At 33.3% G+C, this 25,831-nt stretch overlaps 1 protein-coding gene across 1 annotated transcript; it reads right to left on the reverse strand.

Annotated features, from left to right (window-relative positions):
• Nucleotides 1-23,275: 23,275 nt before the first annotated feature.
• LOC128186880 (uncharacterized) lies at nt 23,276-23,933 on the reverse strand. The gene is made up of 2 exons (XM_052856834.1): nt 23,812-23,933; nt 23,276-23,719 (listed from the first exon to the last, which is right to left on the reverse strand). The coding sequence occupies exons 1-2, from the start codon at nt 23,918-23,920 to the stop codon at nt 23,412-23,414; spliced, it is 417 nt and encodes a 138-aa protein (XP_052712794.1). The 5' UTR covers nt 23,921-23,933; the 3' UTR covers nt 23,276-23,411.
• Nucleotides 23,934-25,831: the final 1,898 nt, after the last annotated feature.

Genomic DNA, 25,831 nt, shown 5'->3' on the forward strand with positions numbered 1-25,831 from the left:
AAATGTTAAAAGGCCACAGAGAACGTCGGATATTGATCTTTCGTATCAGGTGAGCTAAAAATGACAATTATCATGGTTGTCGGACAAGATCTGTAGGTTACCATAATTACTTCAGCTATTTAATAATATGGTAAGCCATGAAAATTGAGCTCTCGATAATGAAAAGCTAATGTTTGGATTGAACAAAAAATAACTCATACAAAGTCAAACCTAAAATCGCGCTATGAAACGAATTCATTTGTTTCATTTCATTTATTCAAAATTTGTCAGATATCAATATCTACGTATTGAATTTCTCTAAATACGTTCCCGATTAATATATATTCAATATTTACATAATTGTTTGATATTATTTCATTGCAAGTATATATTTTGATGCGAACTCCAACTGAATTGGATCCGCCAGAGCGTATCCATTATCATATTTGCTATTTTGGGCTGGTTTATCGAAAATGAAAGTTGGTTTATATTTATCTCTAAAATTCAATTATAGTTTCCGGTCATCATCTCACTCTTGTTGAAATACCAAAGGTTTAAGCGCTTACTCTGGTGCACGCATTTCGTAATTTATTGGTAAAATGTCTTCATTTATGAAGATTCCATACGTTATCAAATTCAAAATAAAATGTAAAAATGCAAAAAAAAAAAAAAAAAAAAAAAAAAAAAATGAAATTGTCATAAATATTTTTATGCACAATACGGGGATGCGAAGGTATTTCATACTATATTATTTTTCTATGCAAGGCAAAAATATTACCATATTACCAATGTAGAGAGACTATAGAATACATTTTCATGTTGGATGTTTTTTTTTAAAAATATAATCACGTGGTGTATAAATTGTACATGATCATGGCTTGAATTTAGTTTATCGGAACATGTTTTTTTCCCCTTCACTCATACTAATTATGTTTTATGGTGTTTTGTTCCGTCACGACTATTCCCTAATGCAATCTAGTTATTAAACGGGAATATTTTTAACGAATATGGGGAAATAAGATGGCGCAAAGGCTTATCGGTTCAATAAGATACAATTTCAATGTTGAGATTAGTTTTTACCGTCAAAATCTATTCGTAAATATTGAACATGTAATACAAGAAGTGTTCAAAAGCAAAAAAAAAACCACACAAAAAAACTAAGAACGGTAGCATTGTCTAGCCTCCTAACTAAAAGTTTTTTTTTGAAAATTGTCTAATTAAATTACTGTTTGTTTTCAAAATAATGTAAACATTTGTGTATAATTTCATTAAATATAAATAATTAAGTGAAACAAAGAGATAACTTTGTATTTTGGGGTAAAATAACTCACTTTATAATAAAAACTAACGGAAAACGGATTTTTTTTCGTTTTAATCGATTTTTTTTTCAAAGAATTATCAGATATTTTGAGTTTCAGTATCTTATCCGTTCTATTATAGGCATTGTACCGTTTTGTCCCCCTCATCTTCTTGCATTTCCGCCTATGCACTAAAGTGCATTTTGATGCATTGGACATCGGCTGTGCATTGAAAATATTTTATATTAAGTGTCAATTTTTTCTTTGATCTCTTTAAAATGATATTAGTAATTTTTCTTATCGTAAGAAACTCTTCGGATGCGATTGTTCTGTATTGCATCACCATTTTATAACCTAACAAGTCTATGTATTGGCTATGATCCTCAATGTAATATGATAGTCCCTTTTTACCTCTATTACAGAGAAGACGCATCGACACATGCTGAATAATTTGGATAAGTACATGTTCTTTGACTATACATGTCCGTTTCTCTGATAGTTCAACATTTTTATCACATTAATCATGTTGTTTACACTCGATAATCCTTAAAGTAAAGGACCAAATGGTTTATCAAACTCCTTTAAGAACTGTTTTTTTTCTTCATTCCCTTAGAACCTTGATTCAAGGTCACTGTATACCCCTTAGCTACAGGCAGTCATATATTGTGGGCAAGACTGTGTCTTTCAAGTCAAGTTATCTCAAACTTTCAAAGATAATTTTGCAGTTTTAAATGTTTATCAAATAAAAAGGGGAGCATATTAGCGTAACATATATTAACGTGAAATAAGTAATCATGTTGAAAATGATCTAATTTGTCACTCTTTCCGTTATCCTTGCTTGCTTGTTTACGTGTAGGCTCGCTTATAGTGTCTCAAAATCAGAGTAAATATCTAATTATTTAAAAAATCAGCTTAATAGATAACCGTTCATCTTAAGAAATGTCGAAATGTGATTGCAATTACCTCAATAATTCATAACTTTTATTTTTTTTTTTACATACAACATACGTGTTTTATTTACCTAGCATTTTCTTCGACACTGTTGATAAGAGTAAGGAATAAACTCGGTAACGGATATCCAAACGCTGCCTTAAAAGCAAAGAAATATTTGAATATTTGTATTGCTGCGTAAAGTGCGAGAATCGGACTTACAGTTTAATATTTCTAATTTTTTATGATTTTTATGTGTTTAAGTAATGTAGTTTCAACGGACACAATTCGTACTTCTTCTCTTACTTTGCACAAATCGTCGATTTACTGACCATCAAGTGGTAAATCACAACGATGCTACTTTATGAGATGATAGGTATTACCTGTACATATTTAAAAAAATGAGACCTTTATCATAGCATGGAAATGTAATGAATCGACAAGATTAAAGAAAACGTAATTTTCAAAAAGGGTTGCAATCATTTGAGGACAATGTCGTTTTTTAATTGGGGATTTCTCATTTGCAACAAACAACCAAGCACATTGATTTCATTAGACTTATTGGCAAAAGGTTTACACTGCGTGTTAATGACGGAACGCGTATCCCATCGTATTATTGTATCAACCCCAATGCAAGGCTAATATGATTTCATTTAGTATTTTATTAATGTGGTTGATTTATATTGATAACCGAGGCTTATAATTACAACACAGTCAGCCTCTTTTTTTGTATAGACGACGCTGAGTGTTCATCGATATTATACGACCATGGACTGTCTTTGTCTATACATGTTTGTTTTTCTTCGTTTAGGATAGTGAACTCCTGTTTATACGCATTTACCAGCAGGCAACATATTTCAAGACGTTAACGTATGAACGAAGTTATTTTAAGATAAAAAGCTATCTGAGTAAGCTGAAGTCTTACTGCACAATAATGAAATAAGATAATATGACGTGTACTTGTAAAGTATAGTCTATCTTTTGCAGTATGAGTAACATATTAACATTAAAAAATTACTTAGAAAAAAAACCAGAAAAAAAAGTCCAGTTGAAACATACTTCAATTTTTTATTATTATTGAGAAACTGGCAGTATTTAGTTCCCCGAGCTATCAACATATACAGTTTTGGATTAATTTTACGATGGTCTGTGTAGACTTCTAGTACAAATAGTTACTGTATCCTTAAGGTAAAGTTACAGAATGTATCGCGCGCAAAAAAAAAAAATGAAATATTTTTGTCGGAGCAAACATTTTGACAAAACCTAGATTCATGTAGCTTTGTCACATATAACAAATGAATATAATAAGGCAAACGTGTAAGGTAATATTATAATAATTGAAAGAATAAGTATTTAAAAACGTTTTTTAAAGTTTGTGAGAAAAAAAAGAATAACCATTAAGTCTCATGAAACAAGTGATAAAAAGAGAATGTTCATAAAATATTTATTGTAGACATTTGAACGTCTTTTCCTGCTACAAAATAAATCGATTGCTGATAAAAATGAATAAAAAAAATCAATTCTTAGAGAAGAACAATTATTTTTCTTCACAAGGGCTTCAGCTTCGGTCATAGTATTAATAAAAGTGTAAGTAATAGGATTATAAATCTAGACCACAAGCTGATATGTTCTCTTTCAGCTCAAATGAAATAACGTCCGGCCTGAAACGTATTCTTTATTAAATCTAATTCACGATTCTACCAGCCAATCGATTTTTAAAAATACATTTTCATAGAAGTTCTGTTTCACGCTGAATTATGTTGACTTTCTTTTAGTTTCCTTTTATTTGGGGTAGTGGAAAACATTTTACAGAGTTAATATAATTTTCTTATACATGTATCTGCATGTGACATCTTTTTTAAGAAAACACTGCAAATGCGTCTGTGTTCGTTGTTATACGGTGCCTCTATTCATTAAAACAATTGCATATTACATGCAGTATAATAGGCAACAAGATTTGGAAACATTTAAATCCCTTTAATTCATTCATAATGATATTAATAAAAAAATCATGGTTTTGTTTGTAAAGATGAAAATGACATAAACATAACTGCTTCACAACGGAAATGAAATATCTTGGCAGTAAATAAAATTCTTTTCAACTTCACTGTAAAGGATAGTTTGAACAGTGGAGACGGGGGCATTTGTCATTTGAATGCTAGATATTAATAGTGAAAACGCCTCTGGATAGGTGGTCACTAGTACATTTTAATTATTGGACATCTATTTCAGGAAGTATGTTGTTTATCACTTGATGCAATGCACTCTAACGTTTAGAATCTACTCCGGAAAGAGGTGATTTACCCAGTCTCTTCATTTCTCCAATAGTTTAGGCATTTGATGTAAACGCCTTGTGTTTATATTAGTCTGCAGAGTTGTTTTTGCACGTTAATTTTATCACGAGGTTAAGAATTAAAATAATCGACATTACCGTAGATTTCGTGATATATTAGGAATCAGTTCAGTTTTTAATACAAGGAAATGTGGGGCTATGCAAGAGTATTACATAATAAGTGTAGATTTTTTTTGAAAATATAATGTTGTGTTTCACTGTAATACGTATTCTTATTTTATTTGTAATTCTAATTGTAACTTTAATTTCAATGCAATAGAAAGATAATAGTTTACATTATTTGACCAATCACTCTCTCTTTCTATATTCCCCTATTTTAAATGTAATTTTGTAATGCTCTATGACTCTAAAAACACGATGATCTGATGGTTCTTATCATCTACTAGTTCAAAATTGAATTAATTCATTTAGTTTTGGGAATTATAAAACCCAGAGATATGATGAATGGCTTCTTTATGGCTTACTGATAGGTCGGCGATATCTCGGTCATTTTCTTCGGATACTTCAAATGGGGAACAATAACTAAATCAATAATTTCACAAAAACTCACACAATATTACATAACTGTTTTAAGTTAACATTTAGATTTGCCCTCGAGAACTGCACTTTTTTGATTATGAAATATTAACCAAAACAATACTATCAAGATGAATGTTTTGCTTTGCTCAAAATAAGTTTTGGTTTTGTTTTCATTTGTATCAGAAGAATAGGACGAAAAATGAAAGCGCAAACCATCGTACACCCCGAAAGATTTCATTATTTTTGGTTCGGGAATAGTTCGGGAATAACTTGTTACCCGTTTAGAAACTTGAATTAAAATATCCATTTCTATCTCTGACAAAATAACTATTACAGATACAGAATGAAAAGCATACTGAAAAATTTAAAAAAAAGAGAAGGTAATATTGACGTAACAGTTATTTTCTTCAATATTTGTGCATACATTCACGTGTTCATGCAATCAAACTAAAAGTTACAGTGTCGTCAATTTACATCATGAATTATTCATTAAAAATTGTCCAAATCCTGTTCCTAAAGTACACTTTAGCTTCGTGTGAATGGCGCTGTCATTAGTCAAGTTCAATTAAGAGGGGGAAATCCATCCGCAATGAATCTGTATGTAACACCTTACAAGAGGCAAATAAAGTAACTGATTCCCAAAAAATAAGCTGTCTATCTTTAATTTGATTTTTTCACAGTCGGCAAATTTAATCAAATTAGACCAGGCTGGAATGGATTAAACAAAACTCAAATGAAAAGAAATGAAAATCACACTTATCAATGCAAATGAACACTGATCTGTGCATAAATTGTATTAACTCGAATTATATGTAAATAAATTAGACAATTGGGGAACTAATACTGCCAAGGACTTTTTTTGACAGTGCTTTACAACGTTAACTTGATCTTGTTAAAATGACCTTAGATCAGGGTCATGACCTGATCATAGTTCAGAAGCAACCATAAGCCGCTGCCTTTTCATGTTTAGAAGTTGATGACCGAGCACAAACTTGTATTGTGACAAACAGACAGGAGAAAATTCAAACGGAGGTTTGACCCCTTTTGTAAAACAATACACTATACTGTAATCAGTGAGACACTCGATCTTTACAAAACCAAATAAAGATATCAGTGTCTTTTTAAATCAAAATGAAAAGTCAGAAATGTTTGCGTTTTTCAATTAAGTTACAAAAGTTTTACACTTTCGGCAAATATGCAGTTTATAAATAAACGCACTTAAAAGCACTGTTTATCAATTCAAATTAATTTATTTTCTGACCAGGTCGGACAGTAAACATCCATTTTTGAAACATTCATTAGTACGTGATAAGAAAAGCTAATTTTAGAACATACACAAGATGTCGACGCAAAAACGTGAATAACGCGTTCGGAGAGAAAAGAATGAAAAACTCAGTTTGACAGAGAAGTTTGTAAAATGAGAATCAATATACCATAAGTTTGTCGGCTTCTCGCAAGACAGATGGGTCACCTAGCGGTGTGTGTTTTGTTTGTTTAATACGATCATTACTCACTACGAAAAAGAAGCTCGTGTCTATGGTATGATATGCATAGTCTGATAATGATTTAACTTGTATGGCTATCACCTGAATACTTTCAAAAACTCGTATGTTTTCAGTCGAGGGACTCCGGAAATAATGGTCAATTGCTAAAGAGCTATCATCGATTGTCTTCCACACCAATACGCAGCCATGCTCATAAAATGCAGAAAAAAAAAATACTGATATTTCCCTTTTACGGCACAAACACCCGTTTACATGAATTCAGTCAATTTTAAACAAAACTGCCGTGTTGCCTCGTTCTTAACGCTGCTTTCCTGAATTACTATTCCCGCGCACCGGCGCAAATCCACCTCAAACGTCCATTGTGTATAAATATCCATAGGTAAGTCGCCGTTAATCATTTTCAAATAACTTCTTTTTTATATATCTAATCATGCTGACAAATTTTGAGTCTAATGTTTAACATCGCAAAATTGCTGTTAAAAACAGCATTTATACCTTTAAATGACCCCTGAAGTTTTTATACATTTGTCAAAGTCATTAAGTGACGAACAGGAAGACTTTTATAACATGGTAGGGGGTATTTAAACGTAAATGTTCAATTTTATCTTCTTTTTTTTTAATTCAACAAAAGTTTTAATAATTTTGTATTTAATTGCATAGATTACCAAAAAATATCTTGACATGACTTTATGTTGTGTCATTGTATTTTTCGGAATTATTTTTTGTCTCAGTACTGATTTTGTTTTCTACTTTGTACTTCCGGTTTATTAAGCGCGAGTTTTGTTTTGGTCACAACTCCCATCAACAATTTCTTCTAAAAGGCAACAAATTAAACATTTTTAGACCAGTATTCTATGCTGGTGTTTATTTTAATAATTTTGGTTTATATCTGTAATAAACGATATCGCTAGCGCTATTTTTAGTATCTGTTTTAGTTTCACAGATTGTCCCTCAAAAGGGCCAGTGTCTGTCTCCAGAGTGACGCTTTTTGATAAATAAAGAAACAGAAACTTTAAGACGTTTTGTATAACTGACTAAACACTTTAGTAATTCCGAACTTGACATCATTGAGATGGGATCCCGCTTTAACAATGAAAAATAAAATGAAAGCATTTCAGAGGATTTTACTTTGACATTGACCTAATTGACATAGAAATTTCCAGACTGGCATATAACTTTTAGTCAAGCTCATTACCCTTGCCAAACAGACTTTTTGTGGTTTAATACCAGCAATATTAAGCCAATGGAAGTATGGTATACGTATTACATTCAACGTGTACGATATTTGGCGGAAAAAGAATTTTCAAAAACTTGGCGTTGATTTGAATGAGTGGATTTTACCCAATGAAAGATTTGATTTAGCAGATTTTTTTTTAATTAAATTCTGCTTATGTAAAACCATTATGTTCTAATTCGTTACACTCAACCGAACATAAATAATTTATAAAATAAATAAACACAGTGTGTAGGTACAGAAGCGCTCTCAAGAGTGCAGTTTATTCGAATAAAGTTATAGACAAATATCTTCAGTTCTCCTCAGTTCTCTACAATAATGAGAAAAATTGTTAATTACAATAAAATGATACACGAAAACAAGTAGGGTGGGTGGGTGGGGGCCACGTCTAACTGCACGAAGAGAGAGCCTTCGAATGGCGCTAATTTCTTTATTCACTTAACACGAGAAGTCGCACCTCTCTAATTTAAATACCTGTATAACAGGTGAAATACTTATTATAGAAACCAATCAAATTTGGTTTCCGGTATAAATATAAATAAACAAAAACACGTGTTCGATAGACACACGTGTCATCATACCTTTAATAAATACATAGATACGCTCCCTTTGTGTACAAAAAACAAGAGCCAGGAGTCCGTACTAAGATGAGTACTAATCGTGAAACAGTATAAACATTGGCTCATGTAGGTATTTTAACCCGAAGACGCACAAATCTTTTCAAAACAATCATGCTGCGAAGTTGCCTTAAAAAACAAATGAAGCGCCGCCGCCTTCTCCCGATCTACCAGATCCACGGACAGCCAAATCTCAGAATGATTGACAAACAATAGTTGCAGCCAATTCGGGAATTAATTCCATTTCAAGTTCTTCCGTTAAACGACAGCGCCTAGCGTGCAAAGAATGCAAGGTATGCCGTTGATCACGGTGTGGCTATAGCTGCTAGACTCTTTTCAAAATCATTGCCGAAAAATGTAAACGAAAGCACCATACAAAACCTGAAGAAGAATTTCTTCGAATTAAAAAAAAAAAACCCAAGTGGTTCAGATCCAACGACGCTTACTGAAACTGAACGCAGGGCACTGCTACTCTTGGGGAAATTACGACGATAATGTTAAAACTTAGCTTGAATACGTTTGAAATTATGGTGGATGTGCAAAGTGGACCATCAAGAAATTAGGACAGATACTCAACGAGTACGGTGATCCAATAAATATCTCTAAATAAATCCTAATATCTAAATAAAACCTAAGCCCCGTCATTATTACGCAGGCATAATAATGTGAAACGCAAGGGAATGGTAAATTGTGGTCTGAAACTATATTATAAAGAGATCTGCTCGGACATTAACAATTGACCCTGAAGCTTGGTTTATAGTCACTGCACACCTTTTACCAAAAAGCTCTGTTTATGCGAAGCATGAGCCAGATAGTGTAAATGGGAAAGTAAACAGGCTCAGAATTTTTTGCATGGTCTGATATGACCTTTATCCTTGACCGAGAGAAGTAGTTCAAGGTCACTGCGCATTCTTTGACCAAAGGCTCTCTGTAAGTGTAGGATGAGCCAGATTGGACCAATGGGAGATAATTAAGATCCGGACAAGGATTTTACTGAAAATTTCGCTATGACCTTATCTTTAGATCTAGAAGCTGGGTTCAAGGTCACAGCACACTCTTTAACTAAAAGAGCACTTTGTAGGTAAAGTATGAGCCAGACTGGGTGAAGGGGAGAAAAGATAAACCCAGGACAAAGGATCTCGGGCGGTCAGACTGATTAATATATAGAGTGCCCACAAAGCGGGGCCCTACAGCGGTCGTGCTTTACAATAAACTAACTTGAAAACCATGTGTAGTTTTGAAAGTGCACGGATGCCAACGATAATTGGGTCTACTGCCATGGCCATTATATCTTAAATTTAAGAAGAACAGTTTACAACCATTTTTGGCATTCCACTCCATTCCACACATATGTTCTAAAATGCGAATGGCATTTGTAACAAGTAACTAGTACACTAAACTTGGCAAACGAAATACTTAAATTTTACAATGTATTAAAACAAGATTATGAAGATCGCCGACGAAATTTTTTTTTCTTGGATAAGAAAGACTAGCCCCTCCTCCCACTTTGAATGATTTCCGATGCTCATGCATACTATTTTAGTCTTCCTAAATAATTGTTTAACTAACTTTAAGACAATTTTAATAAAAAATTCGTATACCTGTCAAAGAAGTACAATTAAAATCCATACAAAGGACTTCTAGATTTTTTTACTTGCAACTCCCGTATTTTTAATTAACAGGAACGAAATTCGATTTTTGGAAAAAAAGTCTTTTGCCTCTTCGCACCATTTTCACCAGTCCCATAAGGGAAAGTTTAGTAGTTTGTTTACAACCCGTTAAAATTCCCACTCTCTATCTGCATGTGACTTAAACATAATTCACTTTCCAGTTAGCGTGTTAGAGAAAAAATCTGAGACAAGTAAAGCAAAACCATCAGTGATAAATCGTCTGAAGATTTTTATGATATTTAGTATTTCCACTGATTTGTCCAAAACTATTATAAAGTGCAAGTTTTTGAATGCGAGAAAACATTGCATGTTATTTCAACCCGAATTTTCCCCGTAGAACTACAGATATGCAGCTAAATCCAGGGTTGCTTATTATCAAAGCAAATGAAAGAAACACGAGATAAAATATTTTGTTCTTTTTTGGTATCATTTGTGTTTATTGTATAATTTACTGTTTATCTGACCATCAAAAAGGACTTCATCATTGTACTGCAGAAATACATGTACTTTTAAAATTATTTTTAAAGCAATCTCTGTTTACAATAAAGATGCCGTGTCGTGAATTTCTGTCCTAAACGAAAAAGCACAAGAATAATCATTAAAAAATAACAACTGTCTGATCTGTCAATATGTTTATAAGCATTGCATGGCGAAATCATCAGTTAAATTGAAATAACTGTTTTCATTCACCCCATTAAATCTCGAAAGAGAGTACATTTTAGATTAATATACGGCAATTTCAGTGTTTTCTAGTATTTCCCCCATCGTCAAAGTTTTATATACTTGGCAGTTCGATAAAACAACATAAAACGATGCAATGACAATCACTCGAAGCAATGTGCATCAACTATGTTTGTACTAGATACCGTGATTATCATATTGCTGCGTTTTAACCCCAAAGGACAAAAATGGACAAAAATACTCAATTGATAGAAGGATCAGACTGGTGGATATCAATGAGATATGAAATGTGCAACTTGTGTTTGACGTACTAAAATGAATCAAAACAGAATCTCTCGGCGTCAAAAGGAGCTGATCCTAGCGGATATATGTAACTCTCATTGCGTGACATTAAACAAATGACTTGAATTAATAATAATGAATAACAACATGGAGTAAAACAAGTAAAATTCGTTGGATAACCATTATCTAATCGAACTTCAAATATTATTACGTCCTTTACTGAAAGTTGTACAAAGTGCAACAAACCTAATCTTCATGTATCTGTTTGATTCCTATTATGAAGTATCTGGACTTAGTCTAACATTTTTTATATGATATTGTGTTTACATGTGAGTTATGTATATCATAATTTAATAATAACATTAATTAACTTTACACAGAAAACGAGTACTTCTCCGAAAGTCGCTCTCTGCCATAGTATATTACCCACATAAATCGTTGTGTTTCTGTTTTATTTGAACGAAACATACGTTTTCAACACTACTGCAAATAAGCGCGGTAAGACCATTCAATGAACATGTATTAATTTTGTACAATTTAAAATCTGGTGTTAACTACTTTCTATAATTTGATTACGAAAAAATACGCAATATGTCCGTAATGTCTTCCTTTCCAATCTTGATCGCAAAATTTGTCCGCGATATAATACATGTAAGTCGGGGGTATTTAAATTCTAGCTTTTTAATGATCAAAATATTTTTCATACATTACAGTACTAGTTATGTGTATATAGTGTAGTTATGACACAACACAAAATAGTACTATGTAATAATGTTTAAATAGTGTCAGATGGCAAAAATGTCAATCTTTTTTGTCCGAGAAGGAAAACTATTTTGAAAAAACAATAATGAAATCAAGAGATGTTTGTGAAACACGTATGTTCCCTTCCTTCTCTTGAAGACCTCTACGAAGAAATGAATAGTAACTGCAAATAATTGGAGGCTTTCAAAGTCCGATAGACATATATATTCAGTCGATCAAACCTAAAATCGAACATGGCCAAGGTATAATTATAATAAATATGTATAAAATTTCATTTCAGTAAGTGCAACCTCTCAGAAGAAAATGAACGAAAACTGGAATTATTGGATTTTTTCAAAGTCCAAGGGGTGTAAATCTGTTAATCGGTTGTACCCAAATCGACCTTGACCTAGAAAATGAACGGAAATTGTTGGTGGACCGACCAACCGACAGCAGCAGAGCAATATACCTTCCTTCTTCGAATGGGGACATAATAAATTTCCTGTACAAGCAACCTTCGGGTTGTAGCCAAATGGTTCCAATAAGGATAATAGTGGCTTTCTTTAATTGTTTAATTGTATGGAGTTTTTATACTTCAGTTTAAAACATTGTTAAAGTTTCAACACTCCATCTCCTCGTTTTAAAATAAGATTTTATAAATATCTATTTTTCGCCGGCGAATAATGCACGAATTCGTCGCTTTCAAAGTATTATCCTTACAGGATCATTGTCAAGGATATTCTAACGTCATGACTAAAACAAAATTTGATATTCACAGCAGTTATTTAGCATTAAGTTTTCAGAATACATGTAAATTTAGTAAAACATGAAATGTAACATGGATTCTTAGATTACGGTTTTATTTAATGATAGTATACCACCTTATATTAGAGTTGGGGCACACCCCAGAAAGGTTCGATTTTCCCCCTTAAAGTTCAATTATCATTGAAACTTTAGGCATTTTAAAACACATTTTAGAAAAGACAATAGCAAAGCTAAAAGAAGGACTTTAAAAGTATTCGAATTATCGCTTATTCCCGTCAAAGAAAAGAAATAAGTAGTCGTTTGCAGGGTGACTTATTTTGAATGACCAGCATTCTTAATTAGTTTCAATAAAATCCGTATTTGTTTTGTAGAGAATGTTAAATTGACAATGAAAATTATTTAACCAAACCTGTTCGTAAATAAAAACTTTTTTACAATAGTGCTTATGATCGAGCTCGACGACTGCATTTATGTTTTATTTTATTGTAACGAGAGAAATCTTAAAATTATATTCATCTCACCATTGCAGTTTGTGAACATTTTTATATTCCCGCCCTAATTATGACGTTGTATGTTGTACGAGAAGGGACCCACCTTAAGACGAAAAAGGAATTCATAATTCAATAAAATCAACAGTAAAGGCGTCCCGGTCTTCTTTTTTGAGTGTGTTTAAAAAACATTGTTTTGCATCTAAAAATCCTGTTCCAGAGGTTGAGGTTTTGTCAAATATCACACATTTTTAATCTACACGTAAACTTTCCAATTGACCGAAAATTAGATAAGTCAATTCGTTCAAACGATATTTTGTCACATGTTTATTTAATAAAAATGTCAGTTTCCAAAAAGAGTGTTGCTTCGTGCCTGTCTTGTAGACTAGTTACATATCTAATCGGCATTTTGAACGATTATATATATCAAATTACTTACGAACGCTGCAACCCCAGAGACAAGCATAGAGGACAAAGAGAGTGATATTACAATGCGCTATAAGATATCACCCATTAGTGTCAAAGGAATTCGGTGTCTTCGACATGGCAGAAATTATGTTTATTGATCTTGTAGTATATGTTTTTTTTTTAATTTGGCTTTCAATAGCACATATTATTTCAAAGTTAAAACTTCGGTACTTTTATAAAAAGGAGTATCGAAGTACGGTTTTCATCGAGACAAATTGTTTATCCATCGATATCTCAATACATGTATAAAGTGTAATCTTTAGCTAAAGGCTTTTCGGAAAAATAAAACAAGACACTGTATTTTGCATACTTACCTTAATGTAACACAGCTATTGATTTTTTTTTTTTACTTTTTTAATCTTTTTTATCCACTTCTTATGAAAATGCTTTTGGTTAAGCTAGAAGAATTTTCTAGAAATAACTCAGACTTGTAAATGTTGAAATGTTCTATTCCAAATAAGACCAGAAGATTGAAGAATGAAACAACAAATGCATTCCCAGTAAGACATGGGGACAATTTCTGAGAGACGCCCTTTCATTATTTCTCGGAATGACGTCCAAGATTATATTATTAACTGGGGGAAAGACCTCAATCTAGCTTCATACGTCATGACCACTGTGCTTCCGACATTCACTAATTAGTCTTCCCTATTTGATCTATTTCTTCTACAGTTTTGACACCCTATTCCACAGAGCTCGAGACCCGATGAGTGCAGACGACGTTGACCCGCTGATGCTTTCAGCCATCATAGTTCTTGAACATTCGAAAAGACAATAAAGTCATATGAGCAACTTAAGTGTAATGAGTCACTTGTTTTATACTTTACTATCAGTTGAGACAATCATTTTTCGTTATCTAGGTTATCTAATTATAATATCGGTACTGTTCAGAAAATAAAATTCAAAAACACAAGCGATTGTGCAGACTATCTGTACAAGAGTTGAATATAGATATAAAATATGAAATTGATTTGTCATGTTTACAATGTATGTTTTATATATCAACCATACACAACAGTGTTTACACACAATAATTGTGTGCACATTATTAAAATCTCATGAGATGAAACGGCGTCTCTTCTTCTATGGCTCTAAGTAGATATAATCGAATTGTCATTTTCGTATCGTATTTTATCTACAACCAAATACCAAATAAGCTTATTCTTGAGAGAACCGCGCTTTCTAGAAGCCACCGAACAAATTAATCAGTTGGGCATACACGGAATCTCATTAAAGAAATTAATAACGAGAATATATATATGGCAACGCGTTAGGTGGAGAAAGCCAAACGCAGATCGTAAAACTGTGCAGAACTCCATTGGGCATAGGATGCAAAATTTGTTTTCTGCAACATTGACGCCGAAGAGATCGAGGGAAAAATCTAATGCGATGTGTTCATTAATTTGATTTGCCAAATGCCAATTTCAGCTCAAATCTCTGACAGTTGCTCCAAGGTTGTCACTGCAAGCATGACTTGAAACTCAAACGCGAATCATCATTGAATTACTGATCAGGTCCTGAATAGACTCCCATCATTGAATCTTCTTGACAATAAGCGTGTTTTATAGACAACATGCCCTAGACATATGTGATGTGAATATGCATCGGGGTTTACTTTCCCTCTAAACTATTTTTTAAATCAGTGTATTATGCCTGCCCGTGGCAGGTCATTAGAAGAAATCTGTTGTTCTCCCAACTGATGAGTTCTTAATGGTATCGGTCTGAAGGCATACATATCTATTAGATGCTCTCAAACATCTAATTGGTCATAACTATGATTTGAATAAGCCCAGGGACAACTTAAAGATAAAAGATCCCACTCTTAAACTCAATACGGACGAAAAGTCAGCATTTAAAATATTACACATATAGCCAGTTCTAAAATTGATATTACAAGAATAGCTCGCAATATATGATGTGGATACGTTTTGTTGATAGTTACCTTGACGTACATGTAAACCTTTAAGTTAACGACTCCAAAACAAACCACATACGCATATTTAAACATTTATTAAGACTATTATAGATGTAGAACTATAGATCATTTGAAATTGTATTCCCTTAACTGTTGTAATAATTTTGACTTTTTGGGTGACAGGATATGTAGCAGATAGAATAAATGCAAACAAGAACTTGTTAATTCGATGAACTAGGATTTTTTCCATGGTGGCATATTTCTTCCATATAACTTTTGGTGTACATAGCTATTTCGTCAAATCACGATTCATGTAGCTATCTAAAAAACCAACAAAATTTTTAGTTATGTCGATAAAATACTAACTTTTTTCGCGTCTAGTTAAGATAATTTATCATCATTATTTGTGAGAGCTATCACAACTATGACGAGAACATCTTGCTGAAAATTTGCTGCTTTGACCAATGCTGCCATCCACATAGCTTTTAGTCACAAGAGCTTTCCACAAACGAAATTAAATGTTTAACACTGTATTGATAGATTAAGGTGTTGATTTTATTATCAATGCTTATTTAACTTATTAAACAAATTATGGGGACAGATGTTATTATAACATTTATATTTATAGGGTAAATATAAATGTTATGAAATACATTATCAATAAAAACATAACAAGAGGCCAATTGGCCTTAACGGTCACATGAGTAGCATATATCCCATACACAAACTTGTCATGGAGTCTCATATATGCATTTGATCAATTAGGTTTCATACTGGAGTAGAAAAATTATAAATTTGTAATGACGACCACATTTCAAAAAGAACTGTGAAACCTATTATTTTGGTGAAAATCTAAAAGATCTGGTCTAAAAAAATCATGAATTCAGTTTTCCTTTCAGGTGTGTGGGAGTAAAGAAGATAATTTTTTAACGTTATATGCATTAACATCTATACATCAATTTTGGCCCTGCCCTAGAGTCAAAACCCATCCTTGAGGGGACATGAAAATTAAAATTTCAGTCGAGGACTTCCTGGGAAACATAATTATTCGTCAGTTTTTTTATACAGATGTGTGAGAATAAAGAAGATTTTTAAACATTATATGCTTTAACACTATATTGCCATATTGCGGCCCCCCCCCCATGTCCTAAATTTCACAATTTAGGTAAAGGAGACTGTGGATATCATAACCATGTATTCAGTTTTTTTCCCCACGTGTGGGAGTAGAGAAGAAGATTTTTTTTAGGATTTAAAACATTTTTACTATATGGCCATATTGGCCCCACCCTAGAGCCTGAACACCTAACAAAGGGGTCATGAATTTCACAATTTTAGTAGAGGCCCTCATGGACATCATAACCATGTATTCAGTTTTTTGCTCACGTGTGGGAGTAGAGAAGAAGATTTAAAACATTTTTACTATATGGCTATATTGACCCCACCCTAGAGCCTGAACACCTAACAAAGGGGTCATGAATTTCACAATTTTGGTAGAAGGCCTCATGGACATCATAACCATGCATTTAGTTTTTAACAAATATATATGGGAGTAGAGAAGGAGATTTTTAAAAATTTGGCTTTTTTGCATATTTGGCCCCGCCTGTGGCACCCCAGGGGTGGTAGATCCATGAATTTCACAATTTAGATTCTTCTTGCCATAGAGATGCTTCAAACCAAAAATGGTAACGTTTTCAAGAAGTTAAAAATGTAAAATTGTTAACGCACGACGACAGACGAAGACTAATTGCAATAGAATTAAATAAAAATTAATATATCAAATTGGAATTAAATGTAGTATCAAGCACACTGTCAACTGCTTTTGATACATACTAAGAGTAAGGCATAGTTGTTAATCTTATTAATTTTACCATTAATGAGATGACCAAGGATCAGTGTAGGAATGGATATTTGCATAATTTTGCTTATAAAAATGAATCCTTATTGATATTTAATTCTCTTGGTAATAATTATTCAGATTCCTTTACGTTACACACCTTAGTAAAGGCTATACCCTTGTGACCCTTTATCATAGTATAAACAAGAAGTTCAAAACAAAAAATTTTATCGTTAGAAACTATGGCTACAAACACTTATGTGAATAGCAGCATCGGTCAATGCAATAATATTCAGCCGAAATACCAGATAGTTACCTTATCAAATCAAAGCAAAAGTGGGAATTTGTCGTAAAAACATGAAAGAGAGATAATTATGTTGACCTAAAATTAAAGGATGGCAGAAATATGCCACCATAGAATTACTTCGCCTTTTAGTGTTACAAAATTAATATTGACCGATATCATTTTTTAAGTAACCACTCTTCGCACATGACTCTCATTCGTTGAAAGGGGGCTCAAATAATCGATCTGGCATCACCTTAATTCAGTGAACATTCGTAGATGTAAATCAAAAATACTTAGATTAAAACTCTATGGTTGGTCATTTTCCCCCTAAATATACCTGGACAAAAAGATTATAAGCATTGTATGTAAATCACGAGCTGAAAGGAAGTAAAAAAAATTCTATCTTACGTATTTATAACGCGTGTTTAAAATGGTTTGAAGAGAACTATTTAACTATTTGACGGTTTGGTTACTTTGAATTTGAGAAAACTTGCAGCGACGTATTTGACACCTGCGTCATAGTGGTGTCCTATTGATCTTCGCGTATACATATCTGTTAACGTGCGAAGTGTGTCACGTGCTGGTGTTTTAGTTTAAAAATCGTTCAGCCTATGAGCATCGAATAAGCAACCTGAAAGTAACTAAAAACTCGTTTATAGCATAAGTGAAGAAGAAATAAAATGTGAAATTGATGACCGAGCCCATACGTTTTGAACACAATATTTAAAATTGCTTAATCAGTTATACATGAGACCAGCAATAATACATCAAATAACTTGCAGTACATGGGCAAGGTAAGAAAGTGTACGTATCAAATACAACTTGTCCAACAGTCTATTTAATGGTCTCTGTGTTTTGATAAGGTATTTATCTCAAGGTTTGATATTGAATATGCATTCATTCGTTAAACATTTCTTTTTTTAATTGTATATTATCAATTTGTCAAAATCAAAGTAGTAGAAATCTACACTTTAAATTCTCCAAATATGGACTGATTTGGTATCTATTGACATATAGTTAACATTAATTTTTCCTCTTTAATTTTTTAGAGTCTTGCAGAAAATCTAATACATACATGTAAAATTTATACTCTTCAAAAAAAAAGAAACGCATAGCATTTTTTTTCTTGAAAAATAGTTTTAAAACAGTGTGCAGTTTAAATTATTTTTTTCCGAAAATTGATAATAACGGACTGTAGAGAATTCAAACTGATTGTTTTGATTAAAGGTAATTTAAAGGGACTGTCCTGAATTTTGGTCAAATTTGTACTCGCTCGCTTTTCACGAAAAGCAAATTTAAATCGACAACGCATGCTTTTCATGCTAAACTGCGTCTCTGGACATTTAAAAATCAGAGGTGTTCGATGTAGAAATCGGTTCTTTCTTTAGACAGTAGACTCGCACATTATGCCACGTCTAAATGAAGCCCAGCGCAACAATGCTATCGGTAAATTAGAAGCAGGTGAATCTCAGACAGCTGTAGCAAGGGTCTTTAATGTAAATCAGAGTACCATTTCTCATCTTCGGAATAGGTTTCGACAGCATGGGTCAACCCGTGACCTTCCAAGGTCAGGCCGACCAAGGGTCACAACTGCTGCTCAAGACCGCAACTGCTTCATCCATTCCTGGAGGGCGTAGAATCTCCGATCAAACAGTCAGAAACCGACTACGAGATGCTGGTATCCGAGCAAGACGTCCTGTAAGAGCTGTTGTTTTGAACCGGCAACATCGTCAAAACAGGCTTCAGTGGTCTCGCACGCATAGGGTGTGGCCACAGCAGCGCTGGAATACCGTTTGGTTCAGTGATGAATCAAGGTTCTTGTTGCAGCGTGCAGATGGTCGAGCAAAGGTCTACAGACGACGACATGAACGTTTTGCGGCTAATTGCGTCCAGGAAGTCGACAGATTTGGAGGCGGAAGTGTCATGATGTGGGCTGCAATATCCCATACCGGAAGAACAGACCTGGTACACGTAAACGGTACTTTGACGGCTCAGCGTTACTGTGACGAAATACTGCAACCACACATTGTTCCAATAATGCAGAATAATGGCAGAATTTTTCAACATGACAATGCCAGACCGCAAACAGCAAGACTTACTACAACTTTCTTACAGACAAACATTACTCTCCTTCCTTGGCCCTCCAAATCACCAGATCTGAACCCAATAGAGCATCTTTGGGATGAACTAGACAGACGTGTCAGACAGCGGCAACCTGCACAACAGTCGCTGCAACAACTTGTGAAAGCGTTACAAGCAGAGTGGACCAACATTCCCCAGCGACTGATAAGGAACTTGACGTCATCAATAGGGAGACGATGTCAGACCGTTATTGATGCCAATGGTGGCCATACAAGATATTGAACATGTGTGACCTTGAACCTTTGATTTGCAGGAAACTCTTATTGAAAATGGTCATTCAAAACTTTATGTGATGTTGAATTAATTTATTTGATATAAAATATCTTATAACTCTTTTATATCGTTTGCCTTAGTATCTACTAAAATGACTTCATGCGTTTCTTTTTTTGAAGAGTATACTATGAGAGTAATAGCAACTGCTTGTAGACATAATTTTGCCCCCTATAAAATTTTTACCTTCTGCATAGATTAGTGTGAACATTTTTAGATATGTTAAACACAATCTGAATATGTGCACCTGCAAGTTTTATTAAAATATGACAAGTTTTTCTTTTTCATTTGCTTATCCTTTATACATGTATTTTACACTTGGTTTGTGGGCAATTCAAAATTTAAAAGTTGTTTCTAATATTAAGTTCTCCTTTTTACTTTTAAATAATGTTTGTTTTGTGTTTTTCTTTAACTTAACAAGCTCATTAAGAATATCATAGTTCAATGGGACCGATTTAATGATATTGTGTTGCATTGTACGAAACCGTGGGGGAAATTTTGAAAAGATTAATTATAGCATCGATCAAGACTTTGATAAGAAACGTATTCAAGGTTTAATCCACAGAAAACGGTATTTAAAGCAGTTGGTATTATCAATTTTTCTCTCTGTACTTCTTATGGTCATAAACCCAAATAACATAAAAACACTTTTCGATGAAATAAATTTAGATAATAAAAACAAACTGAGCACTAAGGATTTAAGCAATGTATCGTTGACAATGCGACCAATCGATAAATACATTAATGCTTGGCATATTAAGACACGCCATCATGTTGTTTAGGAATATAATCCCTGAATTTAATAGCCAGAAAGAGATTCATTTGATTCGAATAATAGATACAACGAAAAAGAAAAAAAATCAGCTTTTATGATAGTAGCTAGATGCGTGCTGGGATCGTTATAACAATGTCGGTACTGGTACCATCAATATATATGGCTACATTTGATGTTTTTCCTAAAAAAAAAACACGATGGAAATATGTTCAAATAAAGCAACATTATTAAGGAGAAGTTAAAGGAGGCCTTGATATGAGAAACTAATCGAGATATAAATCAAACCAAATTCACGCATGCAAAACCATTTGATATGAAAGCAAATGACAGTTGTTCCAAATTTGTCAGAAACGAAAAACCAGTAATAGGACTTGATTGTTATTTTGCGTTATTTAGCATCTAAAGTTCAAGAAGGAAACAAAGGCAGCTTTATTGTGGTTCAGGATAAAAAACATTTATACATATAAGAACTAAGAATAAAAAAAGAAGAGTTATCATATTCAAAGGCAATAAATCTCTACACACTTCACTGGAATATATAATTTTTTTTTATTTTCTAGCTATTGGATGCTAGCGGTTTTTATAACGTAAACTAGTTCGGGCCGATATTTGTTATATAAGGCATTTTTTGATATATACCATTGAAGTTTCTTCCTATAGTCTGTCCCAAGATATTTATGCTGTATATTTGAACGATTTTAAATAAAAATACTCATACCTGTGACTGAAGTGCAATTAAAATCGATGAAAGGGAAAATTCCCAAGTTAACTTCATTCATACATTATCATTTTTCCCTCGTAAAAATTCACAGGAACGAAAACAGATTTCCTACGGAGATTTATAATGGGGAATGTTGACATCTTTTCTCCATTCGGAAGTACTCGGGACACCTCGCGCAATTTTTCAACGTTATCATCCGGCGTCTTCATCTCCTTGGCAATGGAAAAACCTCGTAGACTTTTTATTTTTAGCCGTGTACTGATACCCAACAAGCTAGAGGGGGCGTTTCAAAGGGGAAATCTTGGGATTTTTCCATACTATTGAATGAACATCGTTTGAACCAAGAGGTATTTATAAATATTGAATAATTTAAGAAAATATGCGGCAAAAATATCTTGGGACAGATTTTAGTAGAATGAAACAAATTCTAACTGTATCACAGTCCTCTCTGTTATGAATCATCTAGTATAGCGATAAATAAATTCTAATGTGAAAAGTTCAATATATTTATCTTAAACAAAAAGGTTAATGGGCCATAATTGCCCACAAATGTTTTATTCAATATTGTCTTAGACAATATTGCATGCTAGCTATCATGATCAATGATTCAATAGTCAATATTTACATGAAAATTAAAATATTTTATTAACTAAAAGAGATTTCAAGAAAATTGATTCACTAGAAAAATAAGAGAAGGATGGTCTTTAGGCACCATAGTCTGTCCCAAGATATTTTGGATTTACATTTTGCTTAATTGCATTTTATTTATAAATACCTCAGGGTTCAAACGATGTTCCTTCAAAAGTATGAAAAATTTCAAAGATTTCTCAGTCGAAACGCCCGTGTTAGCCCTTCAGGTTTCAATACAATGCTAAAAAATGTGATGTCTACGGAGATTTTGTATTTTGCAGCAAGCCCGGATGATAACGTTGTAAAATTGCGCGATGCATTCCGAGTGTATTCCGAATGAAGAGAAGATGTAAACATTCCCCATTATAAATCTCCGTAAGGAATCTGTTATCGTTCCTCTGTATTTTTCCGAGTGAGAGATGATAATATGTCAATGAAATTATCTTGGAAATTATCCTTTTCAACTATTTCAATTGCATTTTTTTCACAGGTATGTGTATTTTTATTGAAAATCGTCCAAATGAGCTGCATAAATATCTTGGGACAGACTATAAGCCAACTACTCTTCATCGCAACGTAACATGAGCAGTTTGAAGACGATTTTTATTTAAAGGGGTCTCAACCATTTAGCCAATTTTAATTAGATTAATAAAGGCTATCATTTTTAAATTCAAAATTTTCCAATTTTGACGACAAAATTATAGTAAATCAAATTTGAATGTCACTTGCACAGACTCGAGCGAAATATGCGTTGCATTTCACGACATTTCAACGCTAGACAAGTGAAAAGCTATCAATGTGACAGCAAACTGGGTTTTCTTTTGTGAACTATATCCATAATCCACGGCAACCCTGAATTCATAAACACTAACTACCGTATCCAGTTAAATGGAGTACCCTATATGCAATATTTACCCTATATGCAAAATAAGACTACGTTCAAAAGCTGGTATTTTTTTAATTATCAGAAATTAAACTCCTAGCAATATGCACACCTCTGATATATATGCAATTGATCTGCAAAAGATCAACTTCCTATCTTAAAAAGGGTAGGAGGAGTTATCCGTACAATGAGGGTACCCTTTTGGCAGCCGCCCGCCTTTTTCACCCGATTTAAAACACCAGTGATACTACTTTTAACAAATAACCAAATACAGATTAAACACCTTTATTTGCACTCAGAAACTGCTGATATGTAACTACAGTTTGTTTTACTGCCATTAGAACCTCGTCACCTGGTTTGTTTTCAAAACAACAAACATCTTGATTTTGTTTAGAACAAATTAAGGAACATATGGTGTCATTGTTTCAGTCTAGATCTGATCTCATCTCTGTTTGAATTTTCTTCAGCATGGAAAAGATTCTCTCTGGATCAGCATTGCTGACGGGTATCGCACAACAAGCTAAAGCTAATTTAGTCAGTAGTCCAAATCTGCATTTGCTACTAAATGGTTCCATAACTTTGGCCATCTGGCTCCAGAATTTGTCAGCTCCCAAGTCAGCAGGTGGTAGCTCTTCTTTTGGTGTTAGCTGATAGTCCAGAAATTCCTCGTGTAATTCATCCAAACTGCATGTATCACCAAGAATCTGGGGAAATCTTTTAGCAAGTTTGAAGACTGAAAATAAAATATGGAAATATTTAGGATCAGATATTCAACAATGTTATGAATTACAAAATATAATATTTGATTTAAAAAAAAATACTTACCACAATCAGTTTCCAGCAGTTCTTTAAACTCTGGGTTCAAAAAAGTCATATTTTCCAATGCATCATCATGGCAAGGGAACTTTTGCGCCATTTGTTTGGTAACTGCCATGTAGAATTCCCTAATGATGCTGAAATAAACATTTGAATAGTGTATTATATTTACATTCGAAATAATGAATTTTTGTAATTTGATGAAGTTAATCAAAGTATTGAAGTACTGAAAGCCGGGCTCTTTTGGTGTGTCTATGCATATTGTGTAGTAAAGACTGAAAATCTCAATCTCTCTTTCTCATGCTTTTAATGTCAGCAAAGCGTCAAAGAGCGACCAAATTTTGTAAGTGGATTTAAACAAAAAAATGTCTGTCTAGTAGGAAAAATTCAACAGTTGCTGCCTTGAATTTTGCAAGAAGCGTTATATCTATCAATCCCCATTTCTTCAACGGGCAGCAAAGAAGTTCATGGAAATTCATACGCATTGTTCATGTACGTGTCCAAAATACATAGTCTGTTTTTAAAACACGTTATTATTAAGAAAACTAAAAAAGATAGATAATTCTCTCGAAATTAAAAACAAAAGAAACAAAATGCCAACACTTTTGACAAAACTTGGCTCTTCTTGTAACTATTTGGTATAGCGGAAGCTTTTAATTTGACGCTGTTTGGTTTTTTGTTTATTTTTGAAGTTATGCTATTTATAGTTACATTGGCGATTTGCCTGCCTACAGCCAGGACTCAGCAATGCCCGGCTAAAATTACAGTTCATCGTTAATTTGAAATTGAAGCGGAGATGAAGCAACAATATTGTTAATCTTTCTGTGCTCGATATATATTTTATTTCTTCACTATGAGCAGGTATATTTATTTACATTTCTTCAGACTAAACCAAACCGAATTTCTTCCCTAATCATAGTTCCATGATTATACACCTCTTTTTCACACCGCTCATAATGAATCACATGTTTATTATGAAAATCTAGGATAATGATACTAATTAAAGTAATAAAGACTAACCTTATTGCTCTTATATATTCGAATGATTATTCTATGGTAATTACTTTTCACACCTTTCATACAGAGCTTGGTTGGTGGTGTTATATGAGAGCATACTCAAAATTTTATTGATACATGTTTATTTGAAAGCTGCTTGGTCCGATTTTATACTAAATTTTATGTACGCTTTAGAATGATGAGTATGCTTAGTATGTGTATAATAAAAGGCATTGCAGTAGTTTTCCCAATCAACTAAGCCATATTTCAAAAGGAAAATACAAAATTTATTTACCAAACAAATATTACATACAAGGTTCGCCCCTTATTTAGATTCGCTCCCGACGTCGACTCAGGTTTGATGTGTTACGACTTTGACATTCGCTATAAACAAAGAAAATAAGAATTCAAAATTGATTTGGCAATTGAAAAATAAACTTGCGTACATTTTCCCACTAACATGTTTGAAGTTTGCTTTGTTTACAATCGATACATAAAATGCGGATTGAATAAACTCAATCAATCCGGGGAGTCCGATTCTGCTGGGGGTTAATAAATGGTTTATACGGAAAATTAACTGATATGGTAATGGCCAAAAATTCGCGGACCAAACAGCAGTATTCTGTCTGTTAATGTGTACATGTTTCATTTATATTTTAAAGCAATTTATTTCATGGATTAAATAAAATGTTTTATAGTTGGTAGGATGCATACTTATTCTATCGTGAACTCAACTCCTTTCATTGCCCAATGGTTCAGTGTTTTTGTCCCCCGCCGCAACGCGGTGCGGGGACATCGAAATGCCGGGCGTCCGTCCGTGCGTCCGTGTGTCCGTCCGTCACACTTTTTTGTAAGCGCTCTCATGCCTACAAATTTTGACCGATTTTCATTAAATTTATACCAAATGTTTATACCACTAATACTTTGGTCAAGTTCGAAAATCAGCATTGGTCGATACTTTTTGTTGGAGTTATGGGACTTTGACCACAATAACGACTCCGTTTTATAAAGAAATTGACCTTGTAAGCGCTCT

Source organism: Crassostrea angulata, chromosome 6, assembly GCF_025612915.1.
Source record: "Crassostrea angulata isolate pt1a10 chromosome 6, ASM2561291v2, whole genome shotgun sequence".
Lineage (NCBI taxonomy): Eukaryota > Metazoa > Mollusca > Bivalvia > Ostreida > Ostreidae > Magallana > Magallana angulata.

Coding starts and splice junctions, on each gene's coding strand:
- LOC128186880 (XM_052856834.1), bottom strand. CDS start 23,920: ATGGCAGTTACCAAACAAATGGCGCAAAAGTTCCCTTGCCATGATGAT. Junction 23,720..23,811: donor ACTGCTGGAAACTGATTGTG/GTAAGTATTTTT, acceptor TTTTATTTTCAG/TCTTCAAACTTGCTAAAAGA.